Here is a 17,938-nt window from a genome sequence, read left to right on the forward strand (position 1 = left end):
CCTCAGAGGAGCAAGAGAGTAATTAAATTAGTGAACTCCACGGGGCTGGGAGCCATCAGTTAGCCCCCAGGCAACAGACACGGCAGGATGAGCATAAAAATGAAACACCCCGGTAATTGCATCTCAGAACCCCAGGCAGGCCAGTGGGGCTCAGAAATGGGCTTGACCTTCAGATTTAAAATTAAAATGCAAGAGTTTCATTCCCCCAGATAGTCTTCATGAGAACCAAGCCCACGGCGGTTACAAAGGGAAAGTCAAACTCCTGGGCTTTAAACAACACCCCAGCTCCCCCTCTGGCTGTCAAGACATTAGATACTGTCATTCCAGATGTTTCCCCACCCGCTTGCTGTGGAGCCCGGCCTGAGTTGGTCACTTCTACTCAGCATTATGCCCCCAGGTACTACCAGGGTCTGCAGGGTGGATTATAACCACAGATCTGTTCTTACTGCTGTTATCTTACAATCAACACGGAAAGGCAGGGCAGGGGGCTGGAACCAGGACCTGGGAGACTGACCTCTGTTTATCCACAAGCCTTGCTTTATCTCAACTCCCAAGAGACCACACAACCAAAACAAAAGCGAAAGTACCTCCTCTGGGTCACACAACACCTCCCCACGCAGGGCCCAGGCTCCTTCTGTCCTGCAGAAGCTGCCCCTGCCTGCCTCCAGATGGGGGCAACTCCTGTTCAAACCCACCCCCTCCACTCCATCTGCCAACCTTAATTCCATCAAGGCCCAGGAACTGCTCCTCCATGCAGCACAGAGCCTGGCACATAGTAGGTGTTTAATACTTGCATGTACTAAATGAACAAGCTGTAGGGACACACTGGCTTCTTCCAAAGCAGCTGGCCCACCCAGCTTCACACCCGAGAGGGGAGCATGCCTTCCAAGCCCTCTTCTGCACTCCCTACGGAGGTGGGACGGGAGAAGCCCCTGTCCTGGGCTGGGCGCCTGGGCTGGATGCCGCTGAGAGGTGTTTCCAAGGCAGGCGCCGGCCCGCCAACCTCTGTGGGCACACCACCTGCCCACAGCATTCTGCTTTGGCGTCCTGCTCTGTTTGGACAAGTTACCCTCACCAAGTGTTCAACAATGCTTTTACACACCCCAGGGCCCTTGTTGTGTTATGAAAACAAAACAAAGCACGCTAAGGGAAAAGGTTGGGGGGGCGGGGTGGAGAGCACGCCAGCCACACATGGGTCTCTTTCTTTCTGGTCTTCACCTGAAGATGGCTCCTTGGCAGCACGGGTCGGGGCACTGTCCCGTGTCCTGTGTCATTAGAACATGGACATCGCCAAAGAGGGGACTTGGAAACCCAGAGATGAGTAAAGGGGAGCGGCCCTTCTTCTCCACCCCACTGAGGGGCTGTGGCAAGCCCCCTTTCTGGGAGATGCTTCCGGGTAAGGGTGGGCCACGTTACCCCTCCCTCTGAGGCACAGCACGGTCACTGGACGCGGCTGTGCCAGGGGAGCTCTGTGGCCCGTTTCCTCTCCACTCCTCACTAGCACCCTAGAAACAGTCTCGGGAAAATTAAGGAACTCCTGGTGGGGCGGAGGGAGACAGAGTGGCTTGAAAACAAAGGCAGCGTGAGTTTCAAGCTGCCAAACGCCAGGCACCTGTGTTAGGGGAGGGCAGCAGCAGGGGTGAAAAGGCCAGGGGCATGAGTAATTCCTGCCTACCCCCTACCAAAAAAATACAATCTTTTTTTTTTTTTTTTGCAAGTTAAAACTGAGCTAATGACACTGGGTGGGGCGCAGTGTTAAGGAGGACGCAGCCAAACCAAAATTAGCTTCCAGCCAAGAGCTGCTTGGCCCCACCATTTGGGGAAGGAAGCTGAAAAAGTCATGAAAGATTCTTTAGTAAACTGGGAAATAAGGCTGCAGTTAACATTTCAACTGAAGGTGACCCTGCTGGTAAAATGTTTTTTTAAATAATAAAAATAACATAAAGTTCACAAACAGCCTCTTTCTTAAAGAAAATGGCCTAAAAGTTCTCGTGGGAGTGGAAATGAAGAAAAAGAAAAAAAAAAAGAAAAAACGGGCTAGCTGTTTCTCGGCCACTACCTTTCACGAACAACTTTTTTCTGGAGTTCTTCTCAAAAAAGGGATGATGCAATTTCCTGTCTTGTCCCAATATTTCCTGTTAACGTACAAGGTGAAAGTTATCACCCTGTTTTAAATAACTGTCCTAAACTGCATCGAAAGTTCCTTTTCCCAGCCAGTGCCCATGCCTACCACAAAATAGCCCCATCTTAGAATATAAATACTATCATTTTCTACACCTTCAAGAGTTGGCTTCACAAAGAGCCTGGTTCTCTCTATACCAGATATTGGATCTACAAGGGCAGCTTCCACAGGCGCTGAGCTAGTGGCCCAGATCCCCAAGGTGACCCCACGGGGAGAAGCAGAGGGGCTGAGGGCAGCCCAGTCCCCCAGAGGAGCCAACGTGTTTGGGCAGAGTGGCTGCGATCAAGTGAATGTTGCTTTCTTGGTGTGTTAACCACTAAATTGAGAACTGTGCCTCAGCAGTTAATAATATCTTCCTGCTGAAAATAGCCCGAGAGGAAGCCTCTGTGTGACAGTAGGCAGGCAGCCAGCCCCAGAGCTAGCCATTCAATACCAGGCGAGAGATGGTAGGGCCAGCGGTGACCTCCCAGTGGCTGTGCTTACAGTATCCTTTCACAAGGCTCTCGCAAAGGGAGGGTGCCCGGGCCAGTCACTCGCTGTCTTTGCAGCCCTAGAACCTCGGCGCGGATGTCCCACGGACCAGGGACTTCAGCGGCCCAGGAAAGGTCTGGAATCACCTGGCTTTGGGGGCTAGCCCTTGCACCGCACTGGCTCACAGCCACTGGGCTGGGCAGGCCAAGAGGACACAGCAGAGGGGGGGAACAAGCACACTCACGTCCCCCGGCAGAAGGGTGAGCCTTGGAAAATGACCTGCCTCTCACTTCTGCAACCCAGGTGGAAAAGGGAAGGTCAAAAGATCAACAATGAGATGTGCCTGCCTGTTTAGGTAACATGTCAGAGAGACAGGCTCCCAGCCCAGCTCCCCTGGTATCAATGTGTCCCCACGCCCCAGGAGACCTCAGGGCAGCTAGGGAAACAAGGGTCTAGCATCAGCAGGTCCCAAGCACCTAACAGAAGTCTCTCCAGTTCTAGTCTCCACAATCCTTGTTCTTGATTGGTTATCCACATACCATGTATTTAACAGCTACCACGAGCCACTTTTTTAAAAGTCGTGGTAAAATACACTTGGCATAAAACGTGCCACCAGTGACACTGAGTACATTCACAAAACTGTGCAACTGTCACCACTATCTAGTTCCAGAACATTTTCATCACCCCAAAAGGAAACCCGGTCCCACAGGTCACTTTTACAATGCCATTCAAACAGCAAAGCAAAACAGAGGAAGGTGCGCAGTTAAAAATAGTTTTCCCTCAAATATTTCTACTATTAAGCAAAAATCTCATTTGAAAAGAGGCTCAATCCCAAGGGATTCTAATACACAAGCAAGTGTAGGAACCAGCACCCTACACCTTTTGTTCTTCTGCCAGGTGAAGGCACCTGCTTTGAAGGTGCTGCTCCAGGTTCAGGGCCTACTCTGTAGGGAACAAAGACCAGTCTGGCCATCGTAACTCTGCAAGGAACAATATTATGGAACAGTAACAGCAATAATAAAGAAGCAAAGGAAGCCAAACTTGATCATGAATCCTTTGGCCTTTCCTCCCTTTTCACTGCCCCACTGCTCTGCACTTGCCATGGAGCTCCCATAGGTCTAGACGTCTATCCGTCTATCCAGCTACAGCGAGGCTTTGCTAAGAAAAGGCTCAAGTTGGGGTGGGGGGATCAACATGCCAGACTGTAGCCAAAAGCTCCACCACCCAGACCCTGGACTTCACCTGGCCCCCTCCCCACTCACTGGTCGGCCCAGTTCTGCCTGGGGACAGGATGCATGAGGCAGCAGCCCATCTAGTCTGGCCGGCAGAGCAGCCCAAATTTGCTCCAGAGACTTTAAATGCTGTCACCCTGTATTTAACCCCTGCCTAACTGCCTCATTCTTTCCAAGACAAAAGAGGTTTTATCAGTAAGCCCTTCTCCAGGGATGAGTGCGTGACCTCGGGCACTGAAGAAGAGGCCGGTCCAGGACTGGTCTTCACCAGGGTGTGGATGTGCACCAGGTGAGCCCGCCCTAGCCCTGAGTCATTCTCCTGGCTGGTGTTTAAGGAGATGCAGAGGTGTCCCTTGAGTTCCAGACTGTCTTTTCTCACAGTGGCCTGGAGGAAGGAGCACAGGCACGGTCAGGTGTGCCTGTCCCTCTGACTCCCCCCAGAGCCCATGCACACAACAGCTTGGATGAAAGGCCAGGGAGGCTGTGAGCTCAATCCTCCCTACCCGCCACCCCACAAAGGCATTAGAGACCTCGTGAAACCATAAACTGCTTGTTCCCAGGCGGGGGAAGAGACGTTAGAAGTATAGCAACAGGCACCCAGGCCCAGGTTCGCAGTTCGATATCACAATTCCAAGCACACAATACATAATTGTTCACGTGCAGCTGAATAACTTTCCTTAAAACAGTATGGAGCAATCTTTCCTAAGCTACTTGGTTTGAGCCCAAGTTGATTGTGGAATGAGCCAGGGCCGCATTTTCAGATTATATAGGTATTTTTGAAGGCTCTCCTCTGAGGCTAAGACAGATGGCAGTAGGGATAAAAGAGGAGGAGAGAGGAATACTCTTGGAGTGGATGCTGACTCAAGGACGCTCCCATCCCTCGGACTCATGTGAATCTTAAGACCTTAGCAAAGGAGTTGGCCACCCTTGAGGGTTGGAGGGATGGTGTCGTGTCTCTCCAATAAAGCATGACTTTGCACAGCCAAGAGATGGAGTTTCCCAAGACACGTGAACACTTCTGTCTCCACTACCTCCCACCTCCCTCCTCAAAATCCGTGGGAGCGCTGCTTTTGAAGTTCAAGTAACTGCAAGTGGTTGCTGGCTTCCAAGCCCTGCCCTAACTGGGGAGGTCCACACGGCTGAGGCCCAGCCAGCACCAGACACTAATATATAAAGGAGGAGGCTAGAGGATGGGTCTGCAGCCAAACAGCCTAGAATTCACAAGGGAGGTGCTGCTCCTTCAACCCACCCAAAGCGGGACGGCGGAAAGGTGAATTGAAAGCCCCCAAAAACTCCAGATGGAGGCTGGAAAGATGACACCTCCTAACACATGCTTTGCATTACCAATGATACAGGGAAAGCCCCTGGAAGAAAAATCCTTTCCATTTCCACCACGGAGCTGAGCCTATAGGCTCTCCAGCCACGTCGGACCTCTCCAAGGTGGATCTTTCTGAGCCGTGACACATTTGTGTCCAAGCAGCACCGAGGGCCTGTTCCGATGCAGCATGCCTTTCAAAAGACACCCATACCCCAAGAGCTGAACTTAGGCTGCCAAATCACAATTCAGAACCAATCCACCACTCCCGCCCCAAGTTCATACTGTCTTGGAGAGGCTACCCTGATGTCAACCAACCCCTATGAGAGGGACCCCAGCCTATCCCAGAGCCCACCTGTGGGCATCTGCGTGCTCTCAGGTGTCTGCGCATGGGATTGTCTATCTGTACGTCTGCAACAACACCCCCGCGCACACACACGCACAAGCCTGCACCCAGCAATCCATCTGTCTGGGAGAGCCAGCTGTCAGAAATGAAAGTACAATCTCCTGGAACAAAGTCACTGCCTTCTAAAAATGTCCCGTTTTCCCAGACCGAGGAAACTTGCAGGGGTGGAGTGTGTTTCACTGCAAGTCCCAAAGGACCAGGTCTGTTGTGTTGCCACCCCCGCTCCCCCCAACAAAGCTACAATGCTGGAATTCCAACTTGCAGCCCCTTCCTCTGTGCAGGAAAGGGAAGGGCCAGCCTTGGAATCACCTCTGCATTTCAGGAGGGGGCGGGCCTTTGAGCACACCCCCACCCCCACCTCCAAGCCACCACATTTTCACATTTGGCTGTTTTTTCTTTCCCTTCTTCCCTTGCCAAGAGAATCAAGCCCTGGCTCCCGCTGCCGACCTTCCTCCCACCCTAAACTGAGCCCCATTCATTAAGCCCGCTCTCAGCCAGGGCAGGACAGGAAGGAAAACAGCACACAGGGCCTGTGAAAGAGACTCAGAGAGGTGATTTCAAGGGGGAGGAGGGAGAAATCCCTTGTGGGCATTTTCACTGCTCCCCACCTTGACGCCTGGCTCTCCCCCACCCCACAAAACAGGCATGCCCCCCACCAGCACCCTATGCTAACCCCTTCCCCCAAGGGGGCTCTGCCTCATGCAGCCACCGCACCCCCAATGGCCTCATCCTCTAGCAAGGCAGACACACCCAGGCCACCCTTCATGGCCCCATCAACTTCTCAAGAAGGAGGTTTGCGCTTTCTCCATTTACAAAACCCTCTGCCCTGGATTGGGGCCAATAAAATCACCTTTTGGAAGGATTCTCATTACAAAAGAGTGCGGCCCTAAGTTTTCTCTTCCCTCCAGACACCCCAAACCAGTGACATCAACCCAAAAGGCAGTTTCTAGAACATCTCTGCATAGTACATTATTAATACATCACTCCAACTCAGGACGGAAAGAAGAAAGAGCTCAAACTCTGAAGCCTTGGGAATTAGTAAATCAAGAGCTAAAATTCAAAACAAATGCTCTTTCATGTGGAGGCCCCCTGTTCTTTCTTTTTGCAGTTTTGTTAGACCCCGCCATCCCTCCAGCGACACCGAGAGTCTCCTCCGTAATCATAATCGAAGTGGCTGCAATTACCTGGGGGGAGGTGGTTAATGATTGTTTTACTCCTAGTTTCTTTCTAGGACTGGAGGAGCTCTGGGGAAAAAACCCACCCGTCTCGGGACGGCTGCACTGTCACACCGCAGGGCCGGGTGCTCAGGCTGGTACCTCAGCCTGGTGTCGTCATTTCCTCCAGCAGAGGAGACAGACAAGATGTTATCAATAAGACAAACCTTCTGAAAAGCCCCTTTCAAAAGCTACCACTTCCCTTGCTTATTTCATGTGGTTTGGAGGGGCCAGGGCTCCTCCCTGCACACTCAGGGTTTAAAAAATAAAACCAGCTAACAACATCCTGAGTGTGTTATTTTGCTTAGGCCCCTGCCTCTCCTTCACCTTCTCTCTTCTCCCAGCCTTAGAAAGCAGAAAGATGCACAGTTCACACATTGCTGCCTTTTCTCTCTCCACTCCCACCCTCCTGCCCGAAGCCCCCTCCTCTCTCTGGGTCCTCTTTTTCCTGCTCAATTCTCATTAGAAGCTTTGAGTAAACAATACCCTCTGTCTCAGATAACAGCCAGAGTATATACTGCACTGAAATAAAAACAAACAAAGGTCTCCCTAAAGACATTCTCAGCAAGCTCAATTCCTGGAGAGGCCAGCCTACACAGGAACCATCCAGAATGAACTGCACCTGAGCAGCACTTGACCAATTAGTCAAAGAGGTCACCCCACAAAAGAGGGTACACGACAACTATGACAGCTACCACTAGAGCTGCTATACTGTGATCCTATGCCAATGTCCCAAAGGCAAGAATTGCCAAAAGCCCAAAACTCTGCGGGAATTTCTCTCTTTTTTCTTTCTTTTTTCTCTTGCTTTCCCTCTCGCTTCCACTAGTTCTTCAAAAATCTAGTGTGGACATGGCGGGTGGGAAAAATAGGTAGAAATGGGATGTCTTTAGAAAAACATGAAATGTGTCCCACATACATTGCCAATGCGTTTCTCTAAGTGTCACCCTCTTCTCATGTCCTCAGGCACAATGATGCTCTGGCTACCCAACGCACCTCTGCCAGTCCCGAGATCCTCCAGCACTGGCATTCCAGGTCCTCATGCCTGCCCTCGGGCCCTGAGGAAAACCTGCCCTGCTGGGGAACAGACACAGCACCCGCTGTCTGCAGTGCTCCTGACCCCAGAGACACGCTACAGAATCCTGCACTAAGCTGGACTGGGAACCTTCCAGACCTACTCTGCAATCCCATCCTATGGTTTGGGATCTGTCTCCAACAAGTTCCCTAAAGATGCATCCATCCCCTTTCAAGGCACCCCATGCACAAAGGAGAAGAGCAAAAAAGAGCTTAAATGCATAAGTGAACGACACCAAAGTCACCAAGCTGAGCCTGGAGCTGCTTAAATATAACTCTTCACACACAAAACCAGTCCCCAGCCGGGCGCGGTGGCTCACGCCTGTAATCCTAGCACTCTGGGAGGCCGAGGCAGGCGGATTGTTTGAGCTCAGGAGTTTGAAACCAGCCTGAGCAAGAGCGAGACCCTGTCTCTACCAAAAATAGAAAGAAATTAATTGGACAACTAAAAATATATAGAAAAAAAGAATTAGCCGGGCATGGTGGCACATGCCTGTAGTCCCAGCTACTAGGGAGGCTGAGGCAGAAGGATTGCTTGAGCCCAGGAGTTTGAGGTCGCTGTGAGCCAGGCTGACGCCACAGCACTCACTCTAGCCTGGGCAACAAAAGCAAGACTCTGTCTCAAAAAAAAAAAAAAAAAAACCAGTCCCCAGCTGGCTTCCATTTCCCACCCATGGGACAGATGCAGTATCATGAGGGTGTAAGGACTGCAGGACAGGATGAGGAGCTGACGGGCACCAGAGTGTCACCATGGATGTACCCAGCTTAAGGCACATAAAAATGAGAATGAAGTCCAGAGTAACTGGGGTGGCAGGAGGCCACCCCCCTTCCTCCAGTCCCCAGTAATTTCAAGAAATCTTGGAACTGCCAGGAAAGTAAGAGATGGCATCTTACCTGAAAGCCCCCCAGGGGCCAGATAATTCGTTCCCCCTGTTTCAGCGGAGGAAGGCACAGCATCTGGACAGTCTGCTGTGGATTGGAAAAGGGGGGAGAAAGAAATAAATACACAAATAAAAACACTGAGATTCATCTTTAAGCACATCCTCAACAGCATGAAAGACTAACCACACATTCCAAAAGGCTGACTCGCGGCCGCGATGCTGATTATTAATGGTCTGCTCAGGCTTCACTGCCCATCATAAGACAGACCACAGCACCTTGTCACCCGTCTGGGCTCCGGGCAGCCAGTTAATCATTAGGCAAGTCAGGCTCAATCAGACCAGCTGGAATTTCTCTTGTATTACAAGTCTCCCATTGAGGAAACCAGGTAGTTGCCAAGGTCAAAGGAGGTTCTGGTTGGACTTTCTCAACCCTGGTGGCTCTGTCTTCCCCCATCAAGGGCGAAAGCCCCTTGCTTGGGTGCCGTGGCCTCTCTCTGCCATGCCCACAGGCGAGGGTCTTCCTCTCATCTTTTTAAAGACAGACTCTCTAGTTCTTGAGAACTTTCTCAAGATTGGTGTTGGGCTGGAGGATTCTTTTTTCTTTCTAATTGAGGAATAACTTAAGTATAGCAAAGTATACAAGATCTCCAGTAGACTCAATGAATTTTACTCATGTACACACCTGTGTAACCACCACCAGATCAAGACAGAGAACATTCTCAGCAAGGCTCTGAGCCGGAGGGGAAATGTTCCACCTCTCCCAGGCTAGTCCAAACCCCCCATCTCTGGAAACCTTCCCGGGCAACCCCAGACCTGCAAGACTCCCTGGCCTCAGTTCCTATAAAATCTTTCTGGCACCCAGTACTTGGAGTTTCCTTTTGCTGTCTTTACTGATCTTTTACCTTCAGATTCTATCTGCCTTAACTAGACTGTAAGTTTCTCTTCAATGTCTCCGTCACCCTAGGTGCTCAGTGCAGTGACCTCAATGTTAATGAGGATAATGACAATCCCAGCTGAGAAATAGACTCTACAACCGCCCTCCAAGCAATTAAAACAAAAAATAATGTCCATGAACCACAACTAATTAGTCCCATGAAACACAAGTACACAAGACCCTGTAAGCTTCTCATGCACCACTGCCAATGCCAAACTTCCTGAGGTCCTTGTAGAAAGCCCAGCTCAGGAAAGGTCCTTCCCAGCTCCGCAGCAAACACACCAGGTTGGATGGTGCAGGTGCCAGTCCTCCCGTCCCTGGCCACTAGGACCATGTCCCCAGGGTGTGCACTACCAGCTTCCAACTGGAACCACTTGGCCATGCTGGCAAGGAGGAATCCAAACCAAAGAGCAGCCCAGAGGCAAGTGGCCCGTGAGAGTTCTTGAGGGGCCTACACATAGTAGCCCCAAATCATCTCTGGGTTTCTGCGGTCTGCCCCCTTTAATGCTGAGCTTCTCTAATCCAGGGTCCCTTCCTCTCCCACATTCTCCAGGCTAGAAGAATAACTATTCCAGATCTCTCATAAACAGAGGGGCAAGAGGGGGAGGAGTGGCAGGCGACAGGCAGGGAAGAGAGAGAAGACTGTGTGTGTAATCTCACTTTATCAGGGTAAAGTATAATTCCTAACAGGAATATACAGTTTTACAGGATACACTTAATCAAATGGAAAACAATAGGGGGAGGCAGGAAATGGAGTTACTTGTTAAATGGTGTATACCCTGCACTTTCTAAACTACTCTGATGGCCTTCACCGTTTTCTAGAGATAGCCTTCCCAACCCTCTCCTCCACCCACCCCCCCAAACGGAAGACACTCCCACATTAAACACGATGACTTATCCACGGCCACTCCCCCCAGCTTTGGCTGGCAGAATCCCAGAGGCAAAGTGTGTTTCAAAGGAAAAGCCTGGCATCTCAGAGCAGAGCTGGGACCACATTGAGGGTGTCAGCCTGTCTCAGATCAAAGGTAAGTCAGCTACACACTGGCAATAAGCGTTTTTTTATGAAATGGTGCTCCGCCCTTCTGCAGTGCCTTTGATCTCAGGAGGGATTTACAAACATTAATTAGGCCTCCCTACCACCTCTGTGAAGTAGCAAAGTATACCTGTTTGACATGCACCCAGGTAAACTGAGGCGTCATTGACTAGCTCAAGGGGCCACCCAGTGAGCTGGGCTATACCCAGGAGTCCAGCACCTATCCCATGGCTCCTGCTCCCCAGGCAGGCCATGGAGTCCTACCCCTCCTCCCTGGCAGTGTCCAGGCTGAGACAGGCTTCTGCATCCAGACTGGCCTCAAGCTCCTGCCTGGCTTGCAAGGCGAAAGGGGCCATCCCTCCATCTCTCACCCACAGAAAAGCTGCACAAAGGTAGATTTCTAAAGTCACGAGCTCACCTCTGCCTGCGTCTCCTGCTCCCCAAAGCTCAGGGTGACTGACAGTCAGAAGCTCTAGGCCATTCCTGGCTCTCATCCAACACTAAATATTATCAAGCACTCAGTAAGTGCTACGTTCTGTGGGAGAAAAAGACTCACTCCTTTTTCCCAGCAGCTCCAACAGAGTCTATGAAAAATCCAAGCCTGGGGTGTCCCCCCACCCCCCACCTACCACCACTATACCCAAGTGTCCCAGCTCTGCCTCCCGTAGTTCACCTGACCCAGAACTCAAACGGACCCTGCTTATGGAAGAACACTGCACTGTCTTGGAATCCTCAAACTTTTAGGCAAGCACATTATCATGCCTGTAGAATGAATGAATGAACAAATGAATGAAAGCATGAATAATCTAATCTAACTCTTCCATCATCTGGACTTAAAAAGAGGCCTGGAAAAGTTGGACCAGAGTTAAAAGGCGAAGGCAAGCCTAGATCTCACATCAAGATGCCAGACTTCCCAGCTAGGCCGTGGAGGTGGGAATCTGCCAGTGGGCATTGGCCCCCGGGGTTCCCCAGCCCAAGCATGAAGAGCTCACCCAGCAACACCCCTACCCCAGCCCAGCCATTCTTCAAACCTTTCAAACCATCAGACAGAGAGGACATAGGAAGCACAGCCCACACAGCTACCCCACCAGCGTCCCCACTCCATAAACTGAGATCTTGTTTCAAACAGCAAATTCTTACTCCTTGTGGGAGGGGGAGGAGGGTGTCTTCCCACTTCTGAAAGCCACAAATCACAACCACCTTGCCCCTAGGTTCAGCCAAAGTGAACACTCCTTTGCAGATGACTCTGCTGGTTCGGGACCACACAGTACCCAGCTGTACAAAGTCCAGGCCCTCCCAGAGGCTGCAGTGGAGTGGCTTAAACCACAGCCAAATGGAGCTCCCAGCTTTTAGCCCTCAAGTTCCTCCAACAGCTGCAGGGGGGTACCAGGTCCCAACTCCATCCCATACCGCTTCCCAAGCTGGAGACTTCACAGGAGGGATTCCCCTAGTCCTGCAACTGCTTAAGATTTTAACAACTGCCAACTGTAAAACCTTATGCCTGTTCTACCTAGTAACCCAAGACCAAAAATTCAACCTAGGGCTTAGAAACATAAGAATGTAAGCAATAGATCTAAATTCCCAGGCTAAACATCCTCCCCTGCACAAGGTGGGGAGACCCAGGGCAGCATCCCGTCTGTATGTCTGACCTCAACACCTCTGGCCACAACCAGCCCCACACCTGTCCCAGGCCCTTCCAGCCCAGACCTGGCTGCCCTCCAATGTGTCAGGGCAATTCCCCTCATGGGGGCTTCTTCGCCTGTTACAGCTCCCATGTTCTTACACAACAGTGCCTTTATTCGTTCCTTTTTTTGTTCTGTTTTAAACAAAACGTTTTGGGTGAGTAACCAGCCGTTTGAGTTTCCGATTGGCAGGTTAATCACTTCCTATTGGCTGATCTGGAGAATGTTTCTCCCCCTTGGAAATGGCACATTCCTGTCTTTGTGGCTTCTCTGTTTACACACATTTTGCTACCTAATGTCAACACTTGCTAATGAACAAATATATCACTCCACTCACTGAAAATGAGGTCCCGGCCGGCAGAATGACTGCTTAAGAGATTTATCCCAGTATCTTTGCAGGAAACCCAAGGAAAAAAACCCCTCCTTTCCAAGGGTTTGGAAGTTTCGAAGAATGTTTACCCCCTGATAGTCTTTACCCCTGGGACCAAGGTCACCATTCTCTCTTTTAAGGGAAACCTCCAAATTTTAAGAATCTGAAAGGCAAAACAACAGGGCAGAGGTGGCCCCTTGGAGAACTAACCTCATGAAAGTATTCTCGATTCTTTAAGCCACAAACCCAGTCAAGTTACATTCTTTGGGAAAACAGAGCTTGGTAGTTCCAGTTAACGTTTGTTACAAATACAGAGAGCTGGTTATCTCTTCATTAATGACCATTTATCTGGTGTTTTGTAAATCGAAAGCAAAATATCACATGCTTTGCAGGCCACTTATTAGCAGGGCACCAGGCAAGCAGGAACGCCTTCCCAACTTGAGGGAGCTGGTGGAGTCCCAGGAGGGCTGGCTGCAGAGTATGGGCTTCGGTTACACGTTCATTAAAGTATTTAATTTATGACAACGCCCCAGCAAAACTTTTAATTAGTGGGGGGAAAGGCCCAACAGCCAAAACTCATGTGGCGGAAGGACCTGGATAATTCCAGGAGCTAAATGGTGCCCAACTCTTCACTTTTTCTTCTCCCAGAACCTTGGCAAAATACAACTGTCACAAGTGTGTCATTGTTTCAGGCACCAGTATACAGGCACAAAAACCAACTTGAGAATTTGTGCTTTTAGCAAACAGGTCTCCCACTGTAGGAAGGATTTGTCCCTTTGGCATCCTTAGGTTCGTTTTGCTGACCCTGTCCCCTGGCACTGCCGGGTCCAGAGGATGGGCCCCTGTGCTGCCGGCCAGAAGTTGAATGCAGACAACTGCAACAGGGCTGGTGCCAGTCTCCAATGGGCTTCTGCCCTGGCCGCACGCCAGCCAGTGACAAAGCAACAGGCAGGCAGAGCTATGCTCAAAACTTTGATGGCTCCTACCAAGAATTCTGAGAAAATCCCAGAAGAGGGTTGACTTGTAGGTGACTGGGGCAGGGAGAACCCACTCTCCTTTTACTTGCGGTCTATACTTCTTGAATGTTCTGGTGTCTACTCCAAACCAACATCTCTGCACCTTTTTAAACTGCCTTCCTGGCTGTCTGATCATCCTTTCCAGTCTTCCCACTGATTCTTCTGGCACTTACAAAGTCTCCGAGTTTTCCCATCAACCTGTCCTATTTGGCTCCCAAGACTAAAGCTTCCACGTATCACAGCTGAGCCAACTTCGGACACAGAGTGCAAACACATGAAAAAGGAACAAAATGTAAAGCCTATCTAGGAAACGTCTTTGAAAAAAAAAAAACCTCCAGCCACAACAACAAAAAAAATTCACCAAACTTCCAGTAGAGGAAACCTACAACCAACTTGAAGCAAGCCTAGCACCTCCCCAGGCCGCTGCCTAGACATAAAAACGTGCGTTCTAAAGGCTCCAGGTTCTAAAGGTTTCTAACTTAAGATATTTTTTATATTTAGGATATTTTTAAAATTATCTACTCACCAGTTGGTTTGAGAAAATCCATCGGGTATCTGGAGTAAGGAGGGGGGGGAGACTCTGGAATTAAAAAAGTAAGAGAAAATAAAGGCCCAGCCATGAGAAAGAGAGATAGAAACTTATGATAACAGAGGCATTCTTTTAGCCCAACTGTTTGTCTTAGCTGTGGGGGCTGGAGGCAGGGCCGCGAGGCGGTGATTGCCTTGATATTTAGCTGTCAGATAAACAAAAGAGGCCGCCTGGCGCCAGCCTCGGCGCTCAGCTCCTCGACGTCTGCGGCCGCTGCCGCCTCGCTCGGCGGGCCGCGCTGGAAACCACCGGCTCGGCCGGGGCCGCGCACTTCACAGTTAACGGGGCGGGGGTCCCCTTCCAGTCCCCGCACACCGGACCCCGCTCCGACCACCCCGCCTCCTCTCCCGCGCCCGCCCCGCAGGGGTGCAATTCGCCCCCGCCCCCGCCGCGCGGGGGACACCGGGCACCCCCTTCCCAGCCCACCCCGGAGACGCGCCCCAAGAGTGCCGGTGAACTCGGGGGATGCGCCCGGAGTGCACCCCTCACCCCGTGCAAGTAGAAGTAGAGAAAAGGGAAAGAATGGAAGAAGCCGAGAGGATAAAAAGGAAGGAGGCTCGGGGTCCCAGCCGAGAAGCCCAGGCCCCAGTGCAATAAGGGACAACGGCTGAGGCCCGGACATTCTATAGACAGGTCTGTGCTTCTCTGGGCGGAAGAAAGGGGAAAAGTAGGGGGCACCCAGCTTCTCCTGGTGGTTTGTTCCTTTTCACCCTGGGGCTGGCAGAGCTGAGAGCAGATACCCAGTTCGGCCTCCCATCCTGACCCTCTCTGCCCCAAAACTCCAAAGCCGAGAGGCCAGGGCAGCATCTGAGCCACTTGTGTTCGACGTGACTCCCTTATTTACTAAAGGAGCGGAGACTTTCCGGCCTTTATAGCTCGAATCTCCCAGCCTCCCTTGGCGGGCTTGGACCGAATCCAACTCGGCCACACACCTCAACGCCTTTCCGAGTGCGGGGGAGGCGTGACCCCCACGTCTCTGCACCCCCGTGCAAGTCCGGAAATGAGGGCGTCTAATTCTTAACCGCACGTCTGCAGTGTGTGCAGGAATAGTGCCCATAGACCCCCTCGGGCAACACAGGAGGAAAAACCTAGAAGGGAACCCCCAGGGAATGCCCTTCGAGTTTCGCCTTGTCCCTTTTCGACTTTCGTCCCCCAGGTCTCCTCCCAAGAGGAGATGTGCACTCCCCTGGAGAGGATGCTGCACACACACAGCCCGAGGGGGCTTTTCTTCTCGTCCTTGCGCGCCGCGGGGGAGGGATGAGCACAGAGCAACTTCTTACCTAGTTCGCAGAGTCGGCTAAGGTGATGGGGGTTGCAGCACACCAGCTCCGGGTTGATCTTCCCGTAAGATTCACAGCAACACAGCCTCTTGACTTCCGAGGAATGCCTGAGATCCGGCCACCTGAACACTTTGCACAGCAGGAGGGGGAGCGAGTAGGACGAGGGCGGCTGCGCGGGCTGCGCGCTGGCGGGCGCCCCCGGGCCCAGCCTGCAGTCTAGGCGGCCGGGCAGCAGGAGGCATGCGGTGCGCGTACCGCCGCGGGACTCCACGGCCTGGAGCAGCAGCTCCAGCTGCCGCTCCTTCAGTTTCTTGAGCACCGAATGCGTGAGCGCCTTCAGATCCGCCTCGGCGCCCCCGGCCGCGCCGGCGCCCGCGGCTGCGGGGTGGGGATGGTGGTGACCTTTGGCACCTCGGACCGCCTTACCCAGGCAGCAGCCAGCCCTGCCCGCGCCGCCTCCACCGGCCCCATGCGCCCGGCCGTCCGTCGCCCCCTCACCCCGCAGCTCGCCTCCTCCGCCTCCCCCCGCGCCCTCCTCCTCGTCCTCGCCGCCGGGCGCACGACTCCTCCAGAGACGCCGGACGAGCGCAGATCGTTTGGTCCTGAACATGCGGGGCGAGGAGGCGAGGAGAAAAGTCGTTTGCCGGCTAAGGAGCGAACATGACCTCCGCACACCATGAAGAAGTCGGGCGCCGAGTTGGGGCAGCAGGCGCAGGCGACAGCAGCAACAGCAGGAGCCCGGGCAGAAGCGGCGACGGCCCGAGGGGCGCTCCGTGGCATGCGCCAGTCTCCCGGAGGCCGGGGCGCGCGCGGGGGCCCGGGGGCGCCCGCCGGGGCTCGGGGGCCTGCGCTCCGGCTGCCCCACCCCGCGCGGCCCGCGCCCTGCGCGGCTCTCGGGCCCCGGCGCGCCCCGGAGGAACGCGGCCGCCGCTTCCCTGGGGACGGGCGAGCCTGCCCCCGTCGGCGCCTCCCCAAAAAGAGGCCCCCCCGCAGTGGCTCCCGAATGTCGGGCTCGCCAGCCTCGGCTTCCTACATGGAAGATCCGCGGGGGCAAAAAATGAAAGGCGTTCGGCTGGGCTGCTGGAGGGAGGAAAAAGCCTCTTTCCCCCTTGCTAAGCAACTTAATTTGGGGGTGGGGAAAAGCAGGCAATTAAAAAAAAAAAGCAGGCACGCGATTTATTTTTTTCCTCTATATCCTTAGTAACCGGATCTCCTCGAATTCCGTGCACACGAAGACTCGGGGGAGGGGGCTGAGTGGACTTCACCCCGCATGAGATGTCTGGCGAAATAAGGAGGTTCTCTCAAAACCTAAGAACTAAATATGCAAAGCCCCAAATGAAAAACACCACCTCCTCAAACCTTGGCGGTCTGGGGGCGTCCGGCTGGAGCTGAGGTTTAAAAAAAGAAAATGTTTACAAAGTAGAACAAGATGTTTGAGGGGTGGAAAACCGTATCCACGAGTTACATCCCCCTTTTTTCCTTGCAGAGCCCCGCTGGTCTTTCTCTCCTTTTCTTCTGCCCCCCAAAAAATCGTATATTTTTTTAATCCACAGAAAGCTTTGGCTAGACTGCTTCAATCCTGCGCATCTGGGTGGTTTAGGGGAGTCTCTGGTCTTTCCTCTGCTCCCGGGGGCCCAGGTCCTCGGCGGGGACTTCCTCGGGGCTGGCGGGGGCGCAGGGGCAGAAGATGCTGCGGCGACGGCTGCGCCCAGCGGGGCTGACAGCGCGGGGGAGGGCGGCGCGGCGGCGGCGGGCCCCTGGCGGGTCGCGCGTTCTCGCCCCCCTGGGCACAAGCTGCTGGCTAGTGCGGGGGCCGCCGGTGCCCCTTCCCCTGGCCGCGGCTGGCCGCCGGGGCTCCCGGCATGGGCTGCTCGCCCTGACCCTGCTGCGGCGGCAGAAGGCCCCGGTGTCCTCTCGCCGCCTCCTCCTCCGAGACTGTCCTCGTCGCGCCTGGAAGCCTCCTTGTCCCCCGTCCGCCCTCTCCTGGCGCTCGGGTCCTTCTGCCGCCGCCAGGGGCTAGCCGCGCCGCACTCAAGGGCTCCGGGGCCGGGCGCTCGGCGGCTCGGCGCCGGCAGGCTGGCTCTGTCTGGAGCAGCTCTCTCCCGCGCGGCGAGCGGACCGAGCACGGCGCCCGGCTGGCTCGGCTGGCGCGGCTTGGGAACAGGCTCCTCCGTGCGCCGAGCAGCAAGCGAGTGTGCCCGGGGCTCGCCGCCTCCCGCAAGGCCTCCCGCCCCCGCCCCCTTCCCTCCTCCTTCCTCCCCC

General features: G+C 53.3%; 1 protein-coding gene across 2 annotated transcripts in view; it reads right to left on the reverse strand.

The window, feature by feature from the left end:
• SMAD7 (SMAD family member 7) overlaps window positions 1–16,565 on the reverse strand; it is a 28,583-nt gene extending 12,018 nt beyond the window's left edge. The window contains exons 1-3 of one of the 2 annotated variants that reach the window (XM_012642644.1): window positions 15,677–16,565; window positions 14,334–14,387; window positions 8,786–8,857 (exon numbers count right to left, since the gene is read on the reverse strand). In XM_012642644.1, the coding sequence (XP_012498098.1) occupies window positions 8,786–8,857; window positions 14,334–14,387; window positions 15,677–16,286 (736 nt within the window). In that variant the 5' untranslated portion in view covers window positions 16,287–16,565. Of the gene's footprint in view, window positions 1–8,785; window positions 8,861–14,333; window positions 14,388–15,676 lie in introns of both variants that reach the window. The other variant, XM_012642643.1, reaches the window with a different exon arrangement.
• Between the last annotated feature and the right edge of the window lie 1,373 nt (window positions 16,566–17,938).

Source organism: Propithecus coquereli, unplaced genomic scaffold (genome assembly GCF_000956105.1).
Source record: "Propithecus coquereli isolate 6110/MARCELLA unplaced genomic scaffold, Pcoq_1.0 Scaffold181, whole genome shotgun sequence".
NCBI lineage: Eukaryota > Metazoa > Chordata > Mammalia > Primates > Indriidae > Propithecus > Propithecus coquereli.